Source organism: Anoplopoma fimbria, chromosome 19, assembly GCF_027596085.1.
Source record: "Anoplopoma fimbria isolate UVic2021 breed Golden Eagle Sablefish chromosome 19, Afim_UVic_2022, whole genome shotgun sequence".
NCBI lineage: Eukaryota > Metazoa > Chordata > Actinopteri > Perciformes > Anoplopomatidae > Anoplopoma > Anoplopoma fimbria.
Genome location: NC_072467.1, coordinates 29,190,722 through 29,211,471, shown reverse-complemented (window position 1 = coordinate 29,211,471; position 20,750 = coordinate 29,190,722). Strand labels below are relative to the sequence as shown.

The window sequence follows — 20,750 nt, the reverse complement described above, 5'->3', positions numbered from 1 at the left end:
CTGTCTGCAGTGCTTCCTGTGTAGACCTCCCTATAAGGAAACACTGAGCTCTGAGAGCAGACAGATGTTTGTCCAGATGTTTCTGTGGAGAACAAACAGACAACTTCAAACTGAAGGAAGGAATGAACTGAGCGCGCTCAGTGTGAAGCCGTTATTGAAGATGGAATCACATTTTAATTCTGTTTGAGGCAAACTTTGATTTTGACTGAAGGACATCTACCAACAACACAGAGCTTCCTGTTCCAGTGAAACCATCACCACACTGGTTCCACTGGAACCGCTGGTTACAGTTCAGACTGAACTCACCATAGCCAAGAATCAGTGTCACTGCAGGAGGAAACATAAAACATAACCTTTTATTAAAACACAACTAATAAAGTCAGCAGTGAGATCAGCCTCTGGGTCTGTGACATCATCATATTATTAAAACATAAACCTTTAGTAAAACATAACTTATATTAAGACTACAGATTCATTTTACTCCTTTAATAATAACTAATACATGTAGTGAGTTAGAGACTAAATACATAACGTTTCAAACAGGAAATTAATACAAAATCCTTTCATCTCCACTGACTGAGACCTCCGAGGAATCTGAAGAATTCACCTCATTATTAACCTTTACTCCCCCTCTCCCCCGCCTGAAGAACTCCCCCTCTCCCCCTCTCCCCCGCCTGAAGAACTCCCCCTCTCCCCCCGCCTGAAGGACTCCCCCTCCCCCCTCTCCCCCGAAGAACTCCCCCTCTCCCCCCGCCTGAAGGACTCCCCCCTCCCCCCTGAAGAACTCCCCCTCTCCCCCCCCCCGCCTGAAGGACTCCCCCTCTCCCCCCCGCCTGAAGGACTCTGAAGACTCCCCCTCTCCCCCCGCCTGAAGGACTCCCCCCTCCCCCCGCCTGAAGAACTCCCCCTCTCCCCCCGCCTGAAGGACTCCCCCTCTCCCCCCCCCCGCCTGAAGGACTCCCCCCCCCCCCTCTCCCCCCTCCCCCTCCCCCCCCACCTGAAGGACTCCCCCCTCTCCCCCGCCTGAAGAACTCCCCCTCTCCCCTGTCTGACTCCCCCTCTCTCCCTCTTTCAATAAATCCCCCTCTCCCCCCCGCCTGAAGGACTCCCCCTCTCCCCCCCGGAGAATAAGAAAGGAAACATGCATGTCTGATAATAAATAGGAGAATAAGAAAGGAAACATGCATGTGATAATGATCCTTAAAGTAAACAGGAAAACAATGAAACCATTGAAGCAAACAAACAGACACTGTACACGTCCTTATATGGTAACATTCATCCGTCTCTTCCTGTCTCTGCTTGTCTTTCCTGAACCAGGAGGAGAAGAAGTGTTTCCTGTGCGACTCTACGAGGCCGTACGACCAGCTGAGTAATCTGACCCGCGGCCATCGCATCGAGAACGTTGTCACAACGTTCGCTCCCAACAGGCTGAAGACCTGGTGGCAGTCTGAGAACGGTGAGAGCACACACAGGTCAGAGGTCAGAGGTCACTGACCTGCTGGTAATAATAATCAATCCTTTATTAGTCCCACAATGGGGAAATTATTTCTCTGCATTTAACCCATCCCGGAGGAGCAGTGGGCTGCAATGGTAATGGGGTTAAACTCGCTCAAGGACACTTGTTGCAGGGGCTTGAACCACCAACCTTGTGGTTTTGTCCTCAGACAGTGAAACTGTCAATAACTTCACCTGTTTTGTCCAGACAGTGAAGATGTGCTTATCAGCTAGATCAATACTGTTCTAATAATATTACTCTGCTTGGTATATTCACATTGGGCCTGCTCAAGGGAATCAAATGGCAGCCCTGGATTTATGTCTGTTTATGACTACTGTATATTGTGTATATTGATGTAGATGTTGGTATTGATCAGTGTACTAATGTCCTGCTGTGTCCGTATACTTGGTCAATAGATTATTGATTATCTATTTGTGTAACGCTCTGTTGTTGCACTGTCTGCAGGTCAGGAGAACGTCACTATACAGTTGAACCTGGAGGCCGAGTTTCACTTCACACATCTCATTATGACCTTCAAGGTGAGCTCTATACAGATACACACAGCAGGGGATTCTGGGTAATCACAGCCAAATACATGAACAAACCTGCACCCATGTAAAGGAGAAAACTGCAGATAACCCTAACCCTTATTACTTTTCAGCCCGTAAAGACAGTTGTTTAATGTCTTGAAAATGAAAATCAGCTTTATTTGGTCATGTACACTTACACACATAGTTACATATATTCACAAAAATCTCTTCTGCTTTTGACCCGTACCTGAGGAGCAGTGGGCTGCTAAGAAGCGTCTGGGGAGCAACTTGGGGTTAGGTGTCTCGCTGAAGGACACCTCGACACGGTTCGAACCACCAACCTTGTGGTTGCGGGACGAGCGCTCTACCTCGTGTGCCACAGCCGTCTTGTGTGGATTTTGGAGAAAAGAATCTAAAAAATGTCATCAGGGTTTATATCGCTATGACATCATAAGGTGTGGAGTTTAGGACTTGGCTGTCCTCAACTCTAAGCTCTGATAAAGCATCTCACATCACTGACACACATCACACACCAGCTTTTATAACAGGTCTGACAATGACCTGGTAACTGTATCAGCTGAGTGCAGGTCTGACAGTAAGTTGGTTACTGATGCATCTGACTACAGGTCTGACAGTAAGCCGGTTTCTGTTTCAGCTGAGTGCAGGTCTGACAGTAAGCCGGTTTCTGTTTCAGCTGAGTGCAGGTCTGACAGTAAGTTGGTTACTGATACAGCTGAGTGCAGGTCTGACAGTAAGTTGGTTACTGTTGCATCTGACTACAGGTCTGACAGTAAGCCGGTTTCTGTTTCAGCTGAGTGCAGGTCTGACAGTAAGCCGGTTTCTGTTTCAGCTGAGTGCAGGTCTGAAAGTAAGTTGGTTACTGTTGCAGCTGAGTGCAGGTCTGACAGTAAGTTGGTTACTGATGCAGCTGACTATAGGTCTGACAGTAAGCCGGTTTCTGTTTCAGCTGAGTGCAGGTCTGACAGTAAGTTGGTTACTGATACAGCTGAGTGCAGGTCTGACAGTAAGTTGGTTACTGATGCAGCTGACTATAGGTCTGACAGTAAGCTGGTTACTGATCCAGCTGAGTGCAGGTCTGACAGTAAGTTGGTTACTGATACAGCTGAGTGCAGGTCTGACAGTAAGTTGGTTACTGATGCAGCTGACTATAGGTCTGACAATGAGCTGGTTACTGATCCAGCTGAGTGCAGGTCTGACAGTAAGTTGGTTACTGATGCAGCTGACTATAGGTCTGACAGTAAGTTGGTTACTGATGCAGCTGACTATAGGTCTGACAATGAGCTGGTTACTGATCCAGCTGAGTGCAGGTCTGACAGTTGGTTGTTCACTGCTTAGCTTGCATGGAAGCTGGGTTTCTATGTCAAGGGATCACACAAGATTTAAGCCATCACATATCTTACAAAAATTAATCTTCAGACTTTTAGTAATGCCTTTGTGTTTGGTAAGCATGGACTATTCTGCGTCCAGCAAGGAGCTACTGACAGTTACGGGTGTGGCCTACCTGTATGCGAGACGACAAAGTGAAGCCACTGTTATTTCAAAACAACAATGATAACTCCAGATGATGTTAGCGTAAATGTTGCAATATCATCAGTTATATGACAGCTGTAGAGTATTTCTTTATTCATGTAAAAGAGGCTTTCCTGACTCGCTTGATTTGTAATTGGTTCACCTGCCCAGTATTTTATAAAAAGTTCTCTCTTCTAATGATGGCTTCTCAGATGGTTCTGTGTAACAAATCTGGCTGGTCAGGTTGGGTTTCTGCTGCAGCTGACGGTAGGCTGGACAGTGAATCACAATAATCTCAGGTGGGTCAGCAGAACCTAAACATGGTATATAGTTCAAATATGTTTTTTAACATTGCCATTCTCTTTCCTCAGACGTTTCGACCTGCTGCCATGGTGATCGAGCGCTCAGCTGACTTCGGGAAGACATGGCAGCTTTATCGTTACTTCGCCTACGACTGTGAGACCTCGTTCCCAACTGTTTCCCAGGGTCCAATGCAGAAGGTGGATGATGTCATCTGTGACTCACGTTACTCTGACATCGAGCCGTCCACTGAAGGAGAGGTACGCAGTACTCTGAGGGTGTACTCAATAACAGCTGGTCTAGTAACCACACTGTTACAGAGGAAATTAAATTATAACATAATACACGTGATGTGACATCACTGTGATGTCATCTTTTTCAATGGTTAGGTTTTTAATAAAGGTTGAAACATTTGGTGATTCCAGGTGATTTTCAGAGTTCTGGACCCGGCGTTCAGGATTGAGGATCCCTACAGTCCCAGAATTCAGAGTATGTCCCCTCATACCAGACAATAACTACTATAAGATCTGTTGGGATTATTGATTGGTATATTTGTCATTGACCTGTTATTGGTCTTTTGTTCAGACATGTTGAAGATCACCAACTTGCGGGTGAAGTTCACCAGACTGCACACGCTCGGAGATAACTTGCTGGACTCTCGTATGGAGATCAAAGAGAAGTATTATCACGCCATCTTTGACATGGTGGTCCGAGGAAACTGCTTCTGCTATGGACACGCCTCAGAGTGTGCCCCGATCCAAGGACCTGGCCAGACCAGTGAGGGAATGGTGAGTGGGAATGGGAAGGGTTAGTCCTACAGGGGGAAGGGTTGGCTCTAAAGGGTGAGTCCTACAGGGGGTAGGATGAGCTGTGAAGGGTGAGTCTTATAGGGGGTAGGATGAGCTGTGAAGGGTGAGTCCTATAGGGGGTAGGATGAGCTGTGAAGGGTGAGTCCTATAGGGGGTAGGATGAGCTGTGAAGGGTGAGTCCTACAGGGGGAAGGGTTAGCTCTAAAGGGTGAGTCCTATAAGGGGGTAGGGTGAACTGTGAAGGGTGAGTCCTATAGGGGGTAGGGTGAGTCCTACAGGGGGTAGGGTGAGTCCTACAGGGGGTAGGGTGAAGGGTGAGTCCTATAGGGGGTAGGGTGAACTGTGAAGGGTGACCCTAACCCTACAGGGGGTAGGGTGAGTCCTATAGGGGCTATATTATTATATCGCTCGATCAGATGTGACTGTGTGTGTTGTCTCTTCAGGTTCATGGTCACTGCATGTGTAACCACAACACTAAAGGTCTGAACTGTGAAAAGTGTCGGGATTTCTACCACGACCTGCCGTGGAGACCAGCCGAGGGACGCAACACCAACGCCTGCAAAAGTGAGTCCATACTGGTCCATACTGGTTTTTACTGATCTTTACTGATCTCTATTTTCTGGTCTCTACTGGAAGACAACCAGTACATGCTATGTCTGCAGCTATTGATCATTTTAGTAATGTAGTATTCTAATGATTATGCAAATTATGCTTAATTATGTTCCTATTATGTTTAGGGCCAGTGGTAGGAAGTTAAACAACTCATAATTCATTTCTAATGTAGATTTTATATTGTTGAGAAAACATTTTCTTCAAACAACTGCATTTATTCAAGTTTCTCACCAAAGTCTACATTTTACTAATTTACATTTAAACAAAGCCTCAATTCAAATGATTTGCTTCTGGGATTTTTAGTGGTCATGGCGTTACTGGAGTTTCTCAGGGAATGGTTCCAGCTCTGTACAGACCCAGTCTCTACTGGTGTCTGGTGAACTGGCACTATTCCAAAAGGTTGGACAGCATTACTAAACGTATACAGGATGTCCTGGTGTGTTTCTGAAGTGATCCTGAAAACATTTGACTTCAAAGTCAAATGTTCTTCAATGTGTCTGTTCAGGTCCTGTTTGAATCCCTTTTTATGAATTCATATTCAATCATATCAATACTCAATCATCATGACCTGCATCTGAAACAGCTGCAACTATCAGATTAGAGATGTATTTACCTGTCTACAGCTCACTTCGACTGAATCTCATCTTTTCTTCTTCTGTGGTGTCTGTAGAGTGCAACTGTAATCAGCACTCCTACTCATGTCACTTTGACATGGCCGTGTTCAAGGCTTCAGGAAACATCAGCGGAGGAGTCTGTGACAACTGTCTGCACAACGCGGCCGGACACAACTGTGAGCGGTGTAAACCGTTTTACTACCAACATCCAGAGAGGGACGTCAGAGACCCCAACATCTGTCAACGTGAGTCCAGACTATAAGACAAAGTACTGAGAGCAGTGTAAACCGTTCTACTACCAACATCCTGAGAGAAAACAGATTCAAAATGTCCCCCCACCATTATTGGGACATTGAAGGTAGACATTGATTAGATGATTGCATTCCCTCCTCCTGCAGACTTGAATGCAGGGCTGAATGAACCCCCAGCTGCAGTTGATCCAGATGAACTCATCCATGATTGTTAAACCTCTGAGTGAAGTCTTCGTCCTCACAATGCGTTTTGTCCTTAGCTTGTAACTGTGACCCTCTGGGCTCACTGAACGGAGGAATCTGTGACGGGGTGACGGACGTCCGAGCCGGTCTGATCGCCGGTCAGTGTCGCTGCAAAGTCAACGTGGAAGGAGAACGCTGCGAGCGCTGCAAACAGGCGCACTACATGATGAGCAACGAGGCTGAAGGCTGCAAGGGTACGACACAACACACAACACCTGCAGAGAAATACACACTACACCTGAAAGAAAATACACACTACACCTACACAACTACACACACACCCACACACAGACACACTGACACAACACCTGGATAACAGGAAGTATAACAGAGTTCCAGACACACAGGAGAGGATGATATGGTTACAGTCTTGTAGTATTTGTACTACAGTTTCCCAGTATTGTACTGTCCCTGGGTTTCAGCGTGTACCTGCAGTGCTCTGGGAACACTTCCTGGAGGAAACCCCTGCGACAGTGAGACAGGAAGCTGTTTATGTAAACGTCTGGTGACTGGACGGGACTGTGACCAGTGTGTGGTGAGAACATGTATTTACTGTTAGAACACAGTGAGACCAGCAGTCCTACTGGTCACACTGGTGTCTACTGGTCTCACTGGTTTCGATAAGGATATGTGTGTATGTGTGTTGTCCCTCTGTTGATATGAACATCATTAGGGCCCGAGCACCGACAACGTCGGGCCGCGAAGGCCCTATTGAAACTGTAGTGTTTTTTATTATTATTCTCGTTCTGTAAATTAATTGCCTTTTTGAGGGCTTTATCATGCTCAGTGTCATTTATATCAGAACTGGTGAAAAATTTCCATCGGACACGGTAAGTCAAATTGACTTGAAATTTCACACACATGTGCACCTTCATGTGCTCTATAAAAAAGCCTCTGAGGACCCTAAGCTCCGCCTGCCGAAATTTTCCGCCATTTCGAATTTTCTGAAAAACACATTTTTGCGAATTCCTCCTGAACGCTCAGTCCGATTTCCACCAAATTTCCTGTGGATCATTATTGGTTCAATGTCTACTTTTGTGTTGAGATCACGTTACATTTAGAATATATATGTACCGATGTACTTGATAGGGGGCGTGGCTTCCTACATCAATACACATAACCTAAATACCATTTGACCTATAACCACGGAATTTGCAGCGTATGTTCACAAGGTATCCTGTTACATACCCTTCAATTTTCATTCCATTCTACTACTAGGGGGCGAAACAGTAACTTTTTCAATTTTCTGCATTTTTCATCATTTTTCGTCATTTTCAAGCATTACATTACATTACATTACAGTCATTTAGCAGACGCTTTTATCCAAAGCGACTTACAATAAGTGTATTCAACATAGGTATTCAAGAGAACTACTAGTCACCAGAAGTCATAAGTGCATCTCCTTTCTTAAACAAGCATCTAAAAGCAGAAACCAGAGCAAAAGTATAGTGCAGAGGCAGTTACTACAAAGACAATAAGTGCAACGAACTGATACGAATACAATGAGTGCTACGAGGAAGGCTCAGGGTAGTACTTCTTGAAGAGGTGAGTTTTCAGCCTGCGCCGAAAGATGGGCAGTGACTCTGCTGTCCTGAGGTCAGTGGGGAGTTCATTCCTCCACTGAGGGGTCAGGACAGAGAAAAGCTGTGACCGGGTGGATCGGCCGCAGGGACCTCTGAGCGACGGGGCAACCAATCACCCCGAGGCAGCAGAGAGGAGTGGTCGGGCGGGGGTGTAGTGCTTGACCATGGCCTGGAGATAGCGTTGTACTTTGACGAACTGCTCCTACAGAATTTATGCAATCGGCTTCAAATTTGGTCAGGATGATTTTGAGACCTTTATGATCAAAAGTTATCAAAATGGTGAGGTTTGATTCAAGGACCTTGACGTGGCGTGGCGACCATTTTGTGGCAACTTCGTGCCTGTTGCCATGAAAAATGAAGTTGTTGTAACTCCAAGGTACATAGTCCAATCTGGCCAAAATCTCTTGTGCATGATGCTGGTTCAGGGCTGAACAGATTCAAATGCAAAAAGAATCACAAAAGCATAGCGCCACCTACTGACAAAAGGAAATGACGCTTTATACTTTGATGTACTGCTCCTAGCCAGTGAACCTGATCGACTTCAAATTTGTTAAGGACAGCCTTAAGACCTTGTTGATGCATCATCCTGAATATTGTTAGATTCTGTTGAACCACGTTGCCGTGGCAACGCTTTGTTCGCCATGGAAAAGGAAGTTGATTTTTGTGTGGCTTGGGATGCTCATGAACTCATGGATCTTCTCACAAGTGTAATAGGTGATGTACATAAATATTTTGTGTCAGAATCGTGCTTTGCCGTTTAAAATTGTCTCGATAGCGCCCCCTACAAATTTTCAAATAAGCTGCCCCAGCGCTACGTTTGACCGAGATGCATGAAATTTGCTAGGCACATGTATCTCATGTGGACTTAAAAAAAAAAGCCTCTTGGGACCATGCTCCAAACCGGAAGTCAGCCATTTTGATTTTTGTGTGCATTTTCAGCACTTTTTCGGCCATTTACAGGCGCTACACTTTAATGAACACCTCCTAGGGAATTCATCAGATCCACTTCAAATTTGGTCAGTACAATCTAAAGACCTTAGTGATTAGAATGTATCAAAAGTTTGTTGTTTTGCGGAACGCCGTTACCGTGGCGATGCATTGTTCGCCATGAAAACGAAGGTGTTTTTAAAGGTCTAAAAATGCTTGAAACACAACCACACTTGGCACACACATTAAAAGTCCAACATGTAGTTGCCTGATCATCAGAGTGAAAAGTCAACTTGATAGCGCACCCTACAAAACTTTGACGAAGCAGCCCTCGCAGTACGTTTTACCTAGATGTATGAAATTTGGTGTGACATGTATCACATGTAGACTTAAAATAAAGTATCTTGGAGCCATGCTCTAAACTCAACCGGAAGTCAGCCATTTAGATTTTTGTATGAATTTCTTGTGTATTTATTGCCATTTCCAGACTTCAGATCCAATTCAAACTTGGTCAGTACAATCTAATGACCTTACTGATTAAAGGTTAACAAAATAATGTTGTTTCGCGGAAAGCCGTTATCGTGGCGACGCATTCTCCTACACAAATGCAATTTACAAAAGTGTCAGAGCAGACTCAGAGGTTTTTTGGAGTGCAGGGAGCACCCCTGAGGACCTTTTTAGACTCTGTGGTGGCATCAGCCATCTTCTATGGAGTGGTCTGCTGGAGCAGCAGCATCGCGACAGTCGACACGAAGAGACTTAACAAACTGGTTAAGGCCAGCTCAGTCCTGTGGTGTACACTAGATACAGAGGAAGTGGTGGGAGACAGGAGGATGATGGTTAAGCTATCATCCCTGATGGACAGGAGGAGGAAAAAAGGATTATCTTAGTTTATCTTATCTCATGTGACAAACAGAATCCGATTTACATGACATTTAAGTCATGGTCTACAGTTGTTATGGAAATACGAAATGCGTTTTCTGTGTTCACTTTTGCTTCATCGTGGATACAGGTAGTGTTGGAATTTTTGCTGAACATATTTTCGAGTGTCACGCACTCCACACAAGAAAAATACATCTAACCATTAGATTACCGCCGGTACCCCAACGCGCGCAGTGCGAGGGCCCGATCATCGCTGCTTGCAGCTTTAATTCTTATTGTTGCCTTCATAAGTTTACGTTCTTGTATGAGTCTCATGTTGAACCAGTATTCTCTCTATTCTTCTGTGTGTGTTCTCAGTCTGAACACTGGGGTCTCAGTAATGACATGGACGGCTGCAGACCATGTGACTGTGACCTCGGAGGAGCCATCAACAACCAGTAAGTTCTCATCCCAAACACATCCAAACTATATGGAATGCAGCCTCTGGACAGAGCAGAGAACATTTATCTGATTAATAGAATAACTTAGAATCTAGTTTTTTCCCCTTATACTCCAAGAAATAGTTAGATATCACTTCCATGAGGCTGATCTCAGCGAACCAATCACTGCTCATCTCATATTCCTCTCAGCTGCATGAAACTTATGTCAGCAGTCATTTCATGTATTTGTTACATGACCTGGTATGATGTACCCCTCTAGAGAAATGCAGTGGTGCTTTAGAGAGAGTGGTTACATCTGCATGAAAATGAACACAGTGATTAATGGAGGATGGGTGGAGGAAATAATACGTTAATAATGAGGAAAATATGAATTATGGTACATTCTATATGTGTGAACACAGAGATCCTCAGCAGCATGACTTAACGCTCCTCCTTCCAACTAACCCTAACCCTAACCCTAACCCATGATCCAGGTCTAACTTTATCATCACTGTCCTAACCCTAACCCACTCCATGATCCAGGTCTAACTTAATCATCACTGTCCTCCGTCACTCCATAATCCAAGTCTAGCTTAATGGTTAAAGGTTAGGGTTAGCTTAAGTTTGACCCTAAAAACAAGTCCGTTTCCAGTGGTTCTGCTCCCGGGATAGAAGATGTCTAAATTTTTGGTAAAACAACATGAATCCCATATCTGAACCATAGCTAACAGCTCAGTGCTGTCTGCCAAACAGAGTCGTGTAAAGTTCTGGTTTTGTACGACTTTAAACCCGCTGAACCTCATTATGTGTAGAACGCCACTATACATGTTCTCTGATAAAATACTAGGAACATGTCTGAGGAGGGTCTGCACGCTGGTTCTCTCTGGGTTCTCTCTGGGTCTGTGTCAGCGTGGTTCTCTCTGGGTTCTCTCTGGGTCTGTGTCAGCGTGGTTCTCTCTGGGTTCTCTCTGGGTCTGTGTCAGCGTGGTTCTCTCTGGGTTCTCTCTGGGTCTGTGTCAGCATGGTTCTCTCTGGGTTCTCTCTGGGTCTGTGTCAGCGTGGTTCTCTCTGGGTTCTCTCTGGGTCTGTGTCAGCATGGTTCTCTCTGGGTCAGCGTGGTTCTCTCTGGGTCTGTGTCAGCGTGGTTCTGTTTCAGTTATCTCTTTTCTTCTTCATCTGTCCTCCTGCAGGTGTGATCATGTTAGTGGTCAGTGTGTCTGCAGAGATCACATGTTCGGTCGGCGCTGCGATCAGGTGGAGTCTGGGTTCTACTTCATTGCTCTGGATCACTACACCTACGAGGCAGAGGACGCCACGTTTGGACCTGTGAGTCCTCTTTTACCCTAAACCTCGTCTAAGCCTAACCCTGCCACCTCAGGGATTACCAATGGATCCAATAATAACAAGTCAAAATGCAACGGACCAAAAGTAATGTTTCTTTTTAAATCTACTCAAGTAAAATTGAAAAGTAAACACAAAACATTTAAAACCATAATTTATCTTCAGCTGTAATAACCTGATAAACAAACATTTAAACCATCATTTATCTTCAGCTATAATAACCTAATTTCATTAAAGTTTGTTTGGAAAAAAAGTGGTACCGGTGCATTCCTACAATTTACACTAACATGTGTGTGTTTATTTTTTCAGATTTATTTTTCTGGCTAGTTAGCCAGCTAACAATAGATTGCTTATCCTACCAGGGAAGGACAGAGGATGTCGCATGTGCACAGATTGTAAAGCCCTCTGAGGCAAATTTGTAATTTGTGATTCTGGGCTATACAAAATAAACTGAATTGAATTGAATTGAATGTTTCCATGCTTACATTGGTTTTAGGGAAAGTATCAGCCGGCTGTTAAAAACAACAACAGAGTTTGAACTAGACTTAAAACTTGAAGTTCCGAATGAGGCAAAAAAGTTTGATCACAACTTGGAACACACTGTGTCAGTCATACTCTGCCTGCTATTTATTGTATACATGTATTTATATTTCAATGTCCATCATTGTGCTGATGACACTGTCTTTATTATTTACCTCATTGGCTGCAACACAAACCCACCAAATCCCCTTCAGATGACCTCCAGACATCTCTTATTAATTCAAAAGTTTGTGCTACTCCAAAAAGACTTACCATGATTATTTATATATTTTTTTCTTCCTTCCTTACTTTACTTTAAAAATAAAAAGACTTAAGCACCACATGTAAACTTTTCAAATGTTGTTTATCCTTTTTTATGTCTTCATCTTAACCCTTTAGGGAGTGACAGTGGTCCCAAGACCCCACCCACTGGATCGCAGTCCCACCTGGACAGGTTTCGGCCTTGTTAATGTCCCAGAGGGGGCCTTCCTGGAGTTCTCTGTGGACAACATCCCCCACTCCATGGAGTACGACATCCTCATCCGCTACGAACCTCAGGTAGGTGACTGTCGCTAAGGTGTAGCCCCACCCACCAGAAGATCCCAAAGCACGGTAATGATTGGATGCTGGCTCAATAGAGAGATATTGTTCCGTCAGATCAGACCTGCTGTGAATATGGACATAATCACCGGAAATAATAAATGGTAAATGGACTTGTGCTTGTATCATGCCTTTATACTCTACATGTCATCATTCACCCATTCACACCCATTCATACATGGGGGGGGCTACCATGAGAGGTGCCACCTGCCCATCAGGAAGATTGAAAAGAACAGAAATACTAATTTGAAAAGTTGAAGAAGCAATTCAAAGTAAAAACATGTGGGGGTCAAAGATTAAAGTCTGAACCCTCCAACCTGTGATGTGTTTGTTGGTCTTGCAGCTGCCTGACCAATGGGAGGAGGTTCTGATGACGGTGATGAGACCTGGACCAATCAGAGCAGACAGTCGCTGTGTCAATACCGTGCCGGACGACGACCACCAGATGATCTCACTCCATCCCGGCTCACGGTAACAAATACATTTCTATAGATGTATGAACCTGAATAACATCTGCTCATTGTTCTGTCCTCCTGAACCGTCTCATGACTCTGTGCTCACCAAAGGTGGAGGTCGTCCTGAACCTTTACATAGTGTCTCAGTATCCATAGCAACAGTAGGCTTAACTTAAGAAAAATGTAAAAGTGTGTGGAACATGAGATCATGTTCATCATGACATGAGCATTGACTGCAGGAATCATCTCATCTTCACATATTCTCAGACAGACAAAAAAATATATATACGCATATATTAATATTATATATATATACAGTATATATTAATATTATAAATATTAATATTATATATATATATTAATATTTCATTATCATGACTATAATCATTATGTTTCATTAATATATTTGTGTGTGTGTGTGTGTGTGTGTGTGTGTGTGTGTGTGTGTGTGTGTGTGTGTGTGTGTGTGTGTGTGTGTGTGTGTGATATAAAATAGTGACGAAAAGACAAGAAAAAGCAAAACAAAATCATAACTGAAGACTGAAAAACGTGAACTTTATATACGAGGAGAAGGTGGATATCTCTATTCACAGAGTCATGGGCAGGTGGAGCAGATATCTCTATTCACAGAGTCATGGGCAGGTGGAGCAGATATCTCTATTCACAGAGTCATGGGCAGGTGGAGCAGATATCTCTATTCACAGAGTCATGGGCAGGTGGAGCAGATATCTCTATATACAGAGTCATGGGCAGGTGGAGCAGATATCTCTAGTCTCAGATCCACAAACTTCATAAAGTCTGTGGTAAATTTTGGAAGTTGGCTGCCTTTTAGGTTTGTGATTTCAGATGTTCTGACAGAGATGGAGATAATTTGAATATTTCCACATATATATATATATATATATATATATATATATATATATATATATATATATATATATATATACCCTAACCCGATATATAATATTTTGTAAAAAGGAGGTTCTACCTGCAGCGTCTGGTAAGTTAAGAAAACGTTTCTAATGACAGAACGAACCTTCAGGTTAATAAAAAAGTTGGAAAGATGAAAATACGTCTTTGATTGTTTTGATACCACAAACATTTCAGGAAGAACATGTTAAAATGTAAAAAGATTTTTACTGTTTTAGTGAAATGTTTCAGAAGAAGATGACCAACCAGAGCTTGTGTTTGGTGTCACTGGTCCTGTTTTCACTTCTGATCCAGTAATGAATGATTGTTTAACAAACACTCCGTTCGGTTTCCTCTCCATCCCCTCAGATACGTGGCTCTTCCCAGACCAGTCTGTTTTGAATCTGGTCTAAACTACACCGTCCGCCTCAGTCTGCCTCTGTACTCGGCCCTCAGTGACATCCAGTCTCCATACACACTCATTGACTCGGTGAGGAAACTCCATCTGATCTTCAAACACTTACAATGTATTTACGTTATTGATGAATCTGCAGATTATTTTCTCAACCACAATGATGCATTTAAATGGGTTTTTTTGTCCAAACACAAAGACAATCAATAGAAAAGCTGAAACCAGACTGATTCCATATTTTGCTTGAAAATTGACTAAAACAATGATAAAACAAATGAGACAAATTCTCTTCCAATCAGCTCTTCAATGAATCCAGGAATTGTTGAAGTTGAGAAAGTGATGAGTTACTTCACAGTGTCTTCAGTTTTACACCGATAAAGCAAAGATGATGTTCCCAAGACCTCCAGAAGTTAAACTTCAGTAAAGTAGTTCAGTCAGGTGGAAGTTCATATTGAGTGTCTCTGACCTGGTCACTCCTCAACATGAAGCACCGAGCTCAGCAGAGAGCTTTCAGTCAGTCTCATAGCTTTCTTCATCCTCAGATCGTGTTGATGCCTCACTGTAAGAACCTGGAGATCTTCTCGGCCTCAGAAGGAGACTCCAGTGGGAACAGTGGTTGGGAAACCTTTCAGCGCTACCGTTGTCTGGAGAACAGCCAGAGCGTCATCAAGTCGCAGATGACCGACATCTGCACAAACTTCATCTTCAGCATCTCCGCCATGTTGCACCTGGGAGCTAAAGGTACGCTAGTCCACCTTAAATATCATGGCTCCACCTTAATAATCTTTCACTGTCTGTCCAAGGTGTGTTGGTGAAATGAACATTAACAAACAACATAATAAATATGATTCACAGTTATAGCCTAGCATGATGATTCATTAAGAGTCTGAGTATTTGTTTCACCTGATGAGTGGAAGTCCAATATTCTGTCTGGATACTCTGTCCAGGTAGTGAACAGAGTACCTGTACAGGTAGTGAACAGAGTACCTGTACAGGTAGAGAACAGAGTACCTGAACAGTCAGAGAACAGAGTACCTGTCCAGGTAGTGAACAGAGTACCTGAACAGGTAGAGTACAGAGTACCTGAACAGGTAGAGAACAGAGTACATGAACAGGTAGAGAACAGAGTACCTGAACAGGTAGTACATGAACAGGTAGAGAACAGAGTACCTGAACAGGTAGAGAACAGAGTACATGAACAGGTAGAGAACAGAGTACCTGAACAGAGTACCTGAACAGGTAGAGAACAGAGTACATGAACAGGTAGAGAACAGAGTACCTGAACAGGTAGTGAACAGAGTACATGAACAGGTAGAGAACAGAGTACCTGAACAGGTAGAGAACAGAGTACCTGAACAGGTAGAGAACAGAGTACCTGAACAGGTAGAGAACAGAGTACATGAACAGGTAGAGAACAGAGTACCTGAACAGGTAGAGAACAGAGTACCTGAACAGGTAGTGAACAGAGTACCTGAACAGAACAGAGTACCTGAACAGGTAGTGAACAGAGTACCTGAACAAGTAGTGAACAGAGTACCTTAGCAGGTTCCACCTTTTATGGTTGTTCTCATCAGTTTTCCAGATGGAGAACTCATTTTTCAGATTATTCTAAAACTACAGGAATGCAGCACTAACCAATCTCGTAATGTGAATGAAAGTGAAACATACTGAAGTACAAACAAAGAAACAAAGTGAAGATATGACCTCCTTGTTGGAGAACGTTCTGCTGACTTAAAGTCAGAAGATGTGTTTTCCTGTTTTAATGGTGGATTGAAATGTTCTGTCAGGCTGCTGCCGTCTCCTCTCATCTGTTAGTGGTACAGAGGGCCGACCCTACTGGTCTACTTTGACCCCTGGGAAAAACTGAAACTGAACTAAAACTAAGTGAAAACTTGAATGTGTTATTATTACTCTCTGCTGACAGGCGACGCTCTTCGTTACTCTACACTCACTCTCTTCTTGACAGCAGTATTATTAGTCCAAATTCTTCTAATACACATCAACAACATGACTCGAGCAGCTTTCCTCCGACACATTACCATTTCAAAAAGTCAGATGTAGAAACTATCATTCATGCATTCATCTCATCTGGACTAGTCCACTGTAACATCCACTTCTCACGTCTTCTACGCTGCAGATTTAAACTACTCCAACATGCAGCTAGAATTCTCTGTGAATTTACACTGCAGCTTAATTACTTATTCTCATTTTCCTGTTGTAGTTGTTAATCTAATGTTTCTGTCATGTTAACCCCCTACCTCCTGAACAAGACTTGATTAGTTGCTTCTTCACATTCTTCTAATTTCTTCAGAACTTCTGGTTCATAAATCTGTCAGCAGCGCTCGCAAAGACGGGATCTGTAGAAGCTTGTCGGTGGTCTAACATGTCTGGTGTTTGACTCCATTTCCCAGAATGCCATTGTGATCTTCAGGGCTCCCTCAGCACCGTGTGTGATCCCAGCGGGGGTCAGTGTCGGTGTCGTCCCAACGTGATCGGCAGGAACTGTGACAGATGTGCTCCGGGCACGTTTCAGTTCGGACCCAATGGCTGCAGAGGTCAGAGCCCCGATCACATGATTTATAATCAATACATTCTGATAATAATAATCATCAATATACACTTGATTTTGAGTTATGATATTATACTGTTAATGTGCTTTTAGAGAGACTTTCAGAGAAATGTTGTGGGTGAAAGAAACATCTCAAATGTTCGTCATTCTGGGACTGTAGATCCAGATGTTTTCACTGACTTTGATCTGAGGAACAAGCAAAGGCTTAGATGTAATAATAATAATAATAATAAGGATATAACATTGTGTTGTATATTGTGCACAGTCCCATGATGATACCTCTATATTTTTCGGTTTCCTGCAGTCATGAACATGAAGTTTATACAGACTGTATTCTTTCTTTTGCAGCATGTGCCTGTGACCCTCAGGGTTCACAGAGTTCGTTTTGCGATCAGCTGACTGGTCAGTGTGTTTGTGTTTCTGGAGCGTACGGTCGGCAGTGTGATCGCTGTCTGCCGGGTCACTGGGGCTTCCCTACCTGCCGACCCTGCTCCTGCAACGGACACACAGACGACCCTGCTCCTGCAACGGACACACAGGTGAGTTCGTTTGTACAGAGGTCTGGGACTAGTGCAGAGGTCTGGGACCAGACACCGGACGCTGCATCAACTGCCGGGACCGCAGCACTGGACACACCTGTGACAGGTGAGTTCTAAGTTTGTAGTTGCAGAGGTCTGGGACTAGTGCAGAGGTCTGGGACTAGCTGCAGAGGTCTGGGACTAGCTGCAGAGGTATGGGGACTAGTTGCAGAGGTCTAGGACTAGCTGCAGAGGTCTGGGACTAGCTGCAGAGGTCTGGGACTAGTGCAGAGGTCTGGGACTAGTGCAGAGGTCTGGGACTAGCTGCAGAGGTCTGGGACTAGCTACAGAGGTCTGGGACTATTTGCAGAGGTCTGGGACTAGCTGCAGAGGTCTGGGACTGCCTGCAGATGTCTGGGACTAGCTACAGAGGTCTGGGACTAGCTGCAGAGGTCTGGGGACTAGCTACAGAGGTCTGGGGACTAGATGAACAGGACTGGGGACTAGTTGCAGAGGTCTCTAGACTGTCTGCAGCGGCCGGAGTAATCAGGTCTCAGTACAGGTTGCTTCACCTGTGATGATGCTCAGTCTGGATCTGGATCAATAACGTTCCCTCATCACTCACTCTCTTTAACTTCTGATCAGGTGTCTGGATGGTTACTATGGTGACCCAGTGTTGGGGTCAGGTGACCACTGTCGACCCTGCATGTGTCCCGATGGTCCCGGCAGCCTGCGGCAGTTCGCATCAAGTTGTTACCGCGGTGACAACTCCCAGCAGGCTATCTGTGTCTGCAACACCGGATACAAAGGTAAAACCTTTATTTACACGGATGAAAACAACTTTATTAACATTGACTTTGGACTTTATAAAGACTGAGCAGGACAGCGTGGCAAAAACTTTATTAACACTGAGTTCTGTACAAATAGATAAAAACGTTATTCACACTGAGTTCTGTACAAACAGATAACAACTTTATTAACACTGAGTTCTGTACAAACAGATAAAAACGTTATTCACACTGAGTTCTGTACAAACAGATAAAAACTTTATTCACACTGAGTTCTGGATACAGAAGTAAGAACATGGTAAAAGTGGTAAAGGGATGCCTTTAGAACAGATCAACCCTTTTATTGAACCCTTTCATCAGGTTTACCCCGATGAAGTCACATTATTAGTAATACATAATTACAGTGGGAATGTTCAGCCGGATGTTCTGGTTCTCTGTCATGAGTCAAACAGCAGCTGCTTTGCTCAGACAAACAGGGACTTGATCTCAGAGTGTTGTGATGTAGTGTGATCAGGAATGTGAGGGGTCTCAGGCTGAAACCTGCTGCTGACAGAAGCACGAATCGTTTACAGTCTGGAATATTTTATTACTATACTTATCGTTATTAAACTGCAGCATGACAACACTCGTTTCTGATTGGCTTTCAGGTCAAAATGTTTCAAGACGTCACTTCAAATAAAGCTTGGGTGATAAAACCGAACAGTTAGGTGTGTGTGTGTGTGTGTCTGTGTGTGCGCGTGTGTGTGCGTGCGTGATGTCGTGTAGTTCCAAACTTTAAGTACTAATAGAGATTAAAAGTGACTTTAGCTTTAATAGAAAGCAATGTCCTTCTCTCTGCAGGTTCTCGCTGTGATGAGTGTTCACCTGGTTACCATGGCAACCCTGGGGAGGCGGGGGGGCAGTGTCAGCCCTGTCAGTGCAACAACAACATCGACATGTTGGACCCGGAGTCATGTGATGCCCGGACCGGCGAGTGTCTGCGTTGCCTCTTCCACAGCGAGGGCAACGCCTGCCAGAGCTGCAGAAATGGTTACTACGGCAACGCCCTGCTGCAGGACTGCAGGAGTGAGTACTCTGGCTATACTCTGTAACCATGGCTACCCAAATAAAGTCTTTTTTACTAATTCCAAATCTGTTCTTCCGTCATGAAACCTTTACATTTTTCGATCGCTCTGAATGTGGATGAAATCTAAAAGAATCTTAATCCAGATCAACTCTGAGCTAACTGTGGATGAAATCTAAAATAATCTTAATCCAGATCAACTCTGAGCTAACTGTGGATGAAATCTAAAACAATCTTAATCCAGATCAACTCTGAGCTAACTGTGGGTGAAATCTAAAATAATCTTAATCCAGATCAACTCTGAGCTAACTGTGGGTGAAATCTAAAATAATCTTAATCCAGATCAACTCTGAGCTAACTGTGGGTCTTCGTCCTCAGAATGTGTTTGTAACTGGCTCGGCAGCGACGCCTCCAGCTGCCTGTCCTCCGCCGACTGTCACTGCGACCTCAGCAGCGGTCAGTGTCGCTGCCTCGCCAACGTCATCGGTCAACACTGCGACCGCTGTGCACCCGACACCTGGAACATGGCGAGCGGCCGTGGCTGTCAGACCTGCGACTGCGACTCCAAACACTCGTACGGGATGTCCTGCAACGAGGTGAGGGGGGGGGTGATGAGAACTCTCTCACGTCGTGGTGGAGTCTGGATGTAAACACACACTCTGTCCACAGATCAGCGGTCAGTGTTCCTGTCGGCCCGGCTTCGGAGGAAGAACATGCAGCGAGTGTAGAGAGCTCTTCTGGGGAGACCCGGAGGTCAAATGTCACGGTACGTTCACCACCTTTTCATTTCTGCTCCGTCTGGATCCAGAATACTCATTTGATCTGAATTTGGACATGGAGAAAAGTTTGAAGTTGATGAATGAACCCCACTGCATCATGGGAACATTCCTGATCCCAGCATCCTCTGCTGCTATCTGCTGGGACTTATATTAAGTCCAGATGTTTCCCGAGGCCCGAAGGTCCCGTCGTCATGGAGACAAGACCAGAGATCTGTCTGAACCTCCAAATATTCCTGAAACACACAAAGAGGCTTTGTTAGAGTGAAGCAGAGCTGAAGGTCGGAGAGGGGGGGGTCTACCACCACAGTCTGTCTGTCTGTCTGTCTGTCTGTCTGTCTCTCTGTCAGTCTGTCTGTCTGTCTCTCTGTCAGTCTGACTGTCTGTCTCTCTGTCAGTCTGTCTGTCTGTCTCTCTGTCTGTCAGTCTGACTGTCTGTCTGACTGTCTGTCTGACTGTCTGTCTGTCTGTCTGTCTGTCTCTCTGTCAGTCTGACTGTCTGTCTCTCTGTCAGTCTGTCTGTCTGTCTCTCTGTCAGTCTGTCTGTCTGTCTCTCTGTCTCTCTGTCTCTCTGTCAGTCTGTCTGTCTGTCTCTCTGTCTGTCT

General features: G+C 44.4%; 1 protein-coding gene across 1 annotated transcript in view; it reads left to right on the top strand.

Annotated features, from left to right (window-relative positions):
• lamb1a (laminin, beta 1a) overlaps positions 1-20,750 on the top strand; it is a 38,138-nt gene that overhangs the window by 3,563 nt on the left and 13,825 nt on the right. Inside the window, exons 3-24 of the mRNA XM_054619892.1 lie at positions 1,318-1,456; positions 1,961-2,034; positions 3,927-4,115; positions 4,281-4,344; positions 4,441-4,643; positions 5,108-5,228; positions 5,947-6,135; positions 6,402-6,578; positions 6,807-6,919; positions 10,134-10,213; positions 11,386-11,521; positions 12,455-12,613; positions 12,999-13,126; positions 14,389-14,509; positions 14,974-15,172; positions 16,843-16,986; positions 17,349-17,543; positions 17,591-17,645; positions 18,164-18,327; positions 19,147-19,371; positions 19,748-19,965; positions 20,039-20,135. Coding sequence (XP_054475867.1) covers positions 1,318-1,456; positions 1,961-2,034; positions 3,927-4,115; positions 4,281-4,344; positions 4,441-4,643; positions 5,108-5,228; positions 5,947-6,135; positions 6,402-6,578; positions 6,807-6,919; positions 10,134-10,213; positions 11,386-11,521; positions 12,455-12,613; positions 12,999-13,126; positions 14,389-14,509; positions 14,974-15,172; positions 16,843-16,986; positions 17,349-17,543; positions 17,591-17,645; positions 18,164-18,327; positions 19,147-19,371; positions 19,748-19,965; positions 20,039-20,135 — 3,190 coding nt within the window. The remainder of the gene's footprint in view (positions 1-1,317; positions 1,457-1,960; positions 2,035-3,926; positions 4,116-4,280; positions 4,345-4,440; positions 4,644-5,107; positions 5,229-5,946; positions 6,136-6,401; positions 6,579-6,806; positions 6,920-10,133; positions 10,214-11,385; positions 11,522-12,454; positions 12,614-12,998; positions 13,127-14,388; positions 14,510-14,973; positions 15,173-16,842; positions 16,987-17,348; positions 17,544-17,590; positions 17,646-18,163; positions 18,328-19,146; positions 19,372-19,747; positions 19,966-20,038; positions 20,136-20,750) is intronic.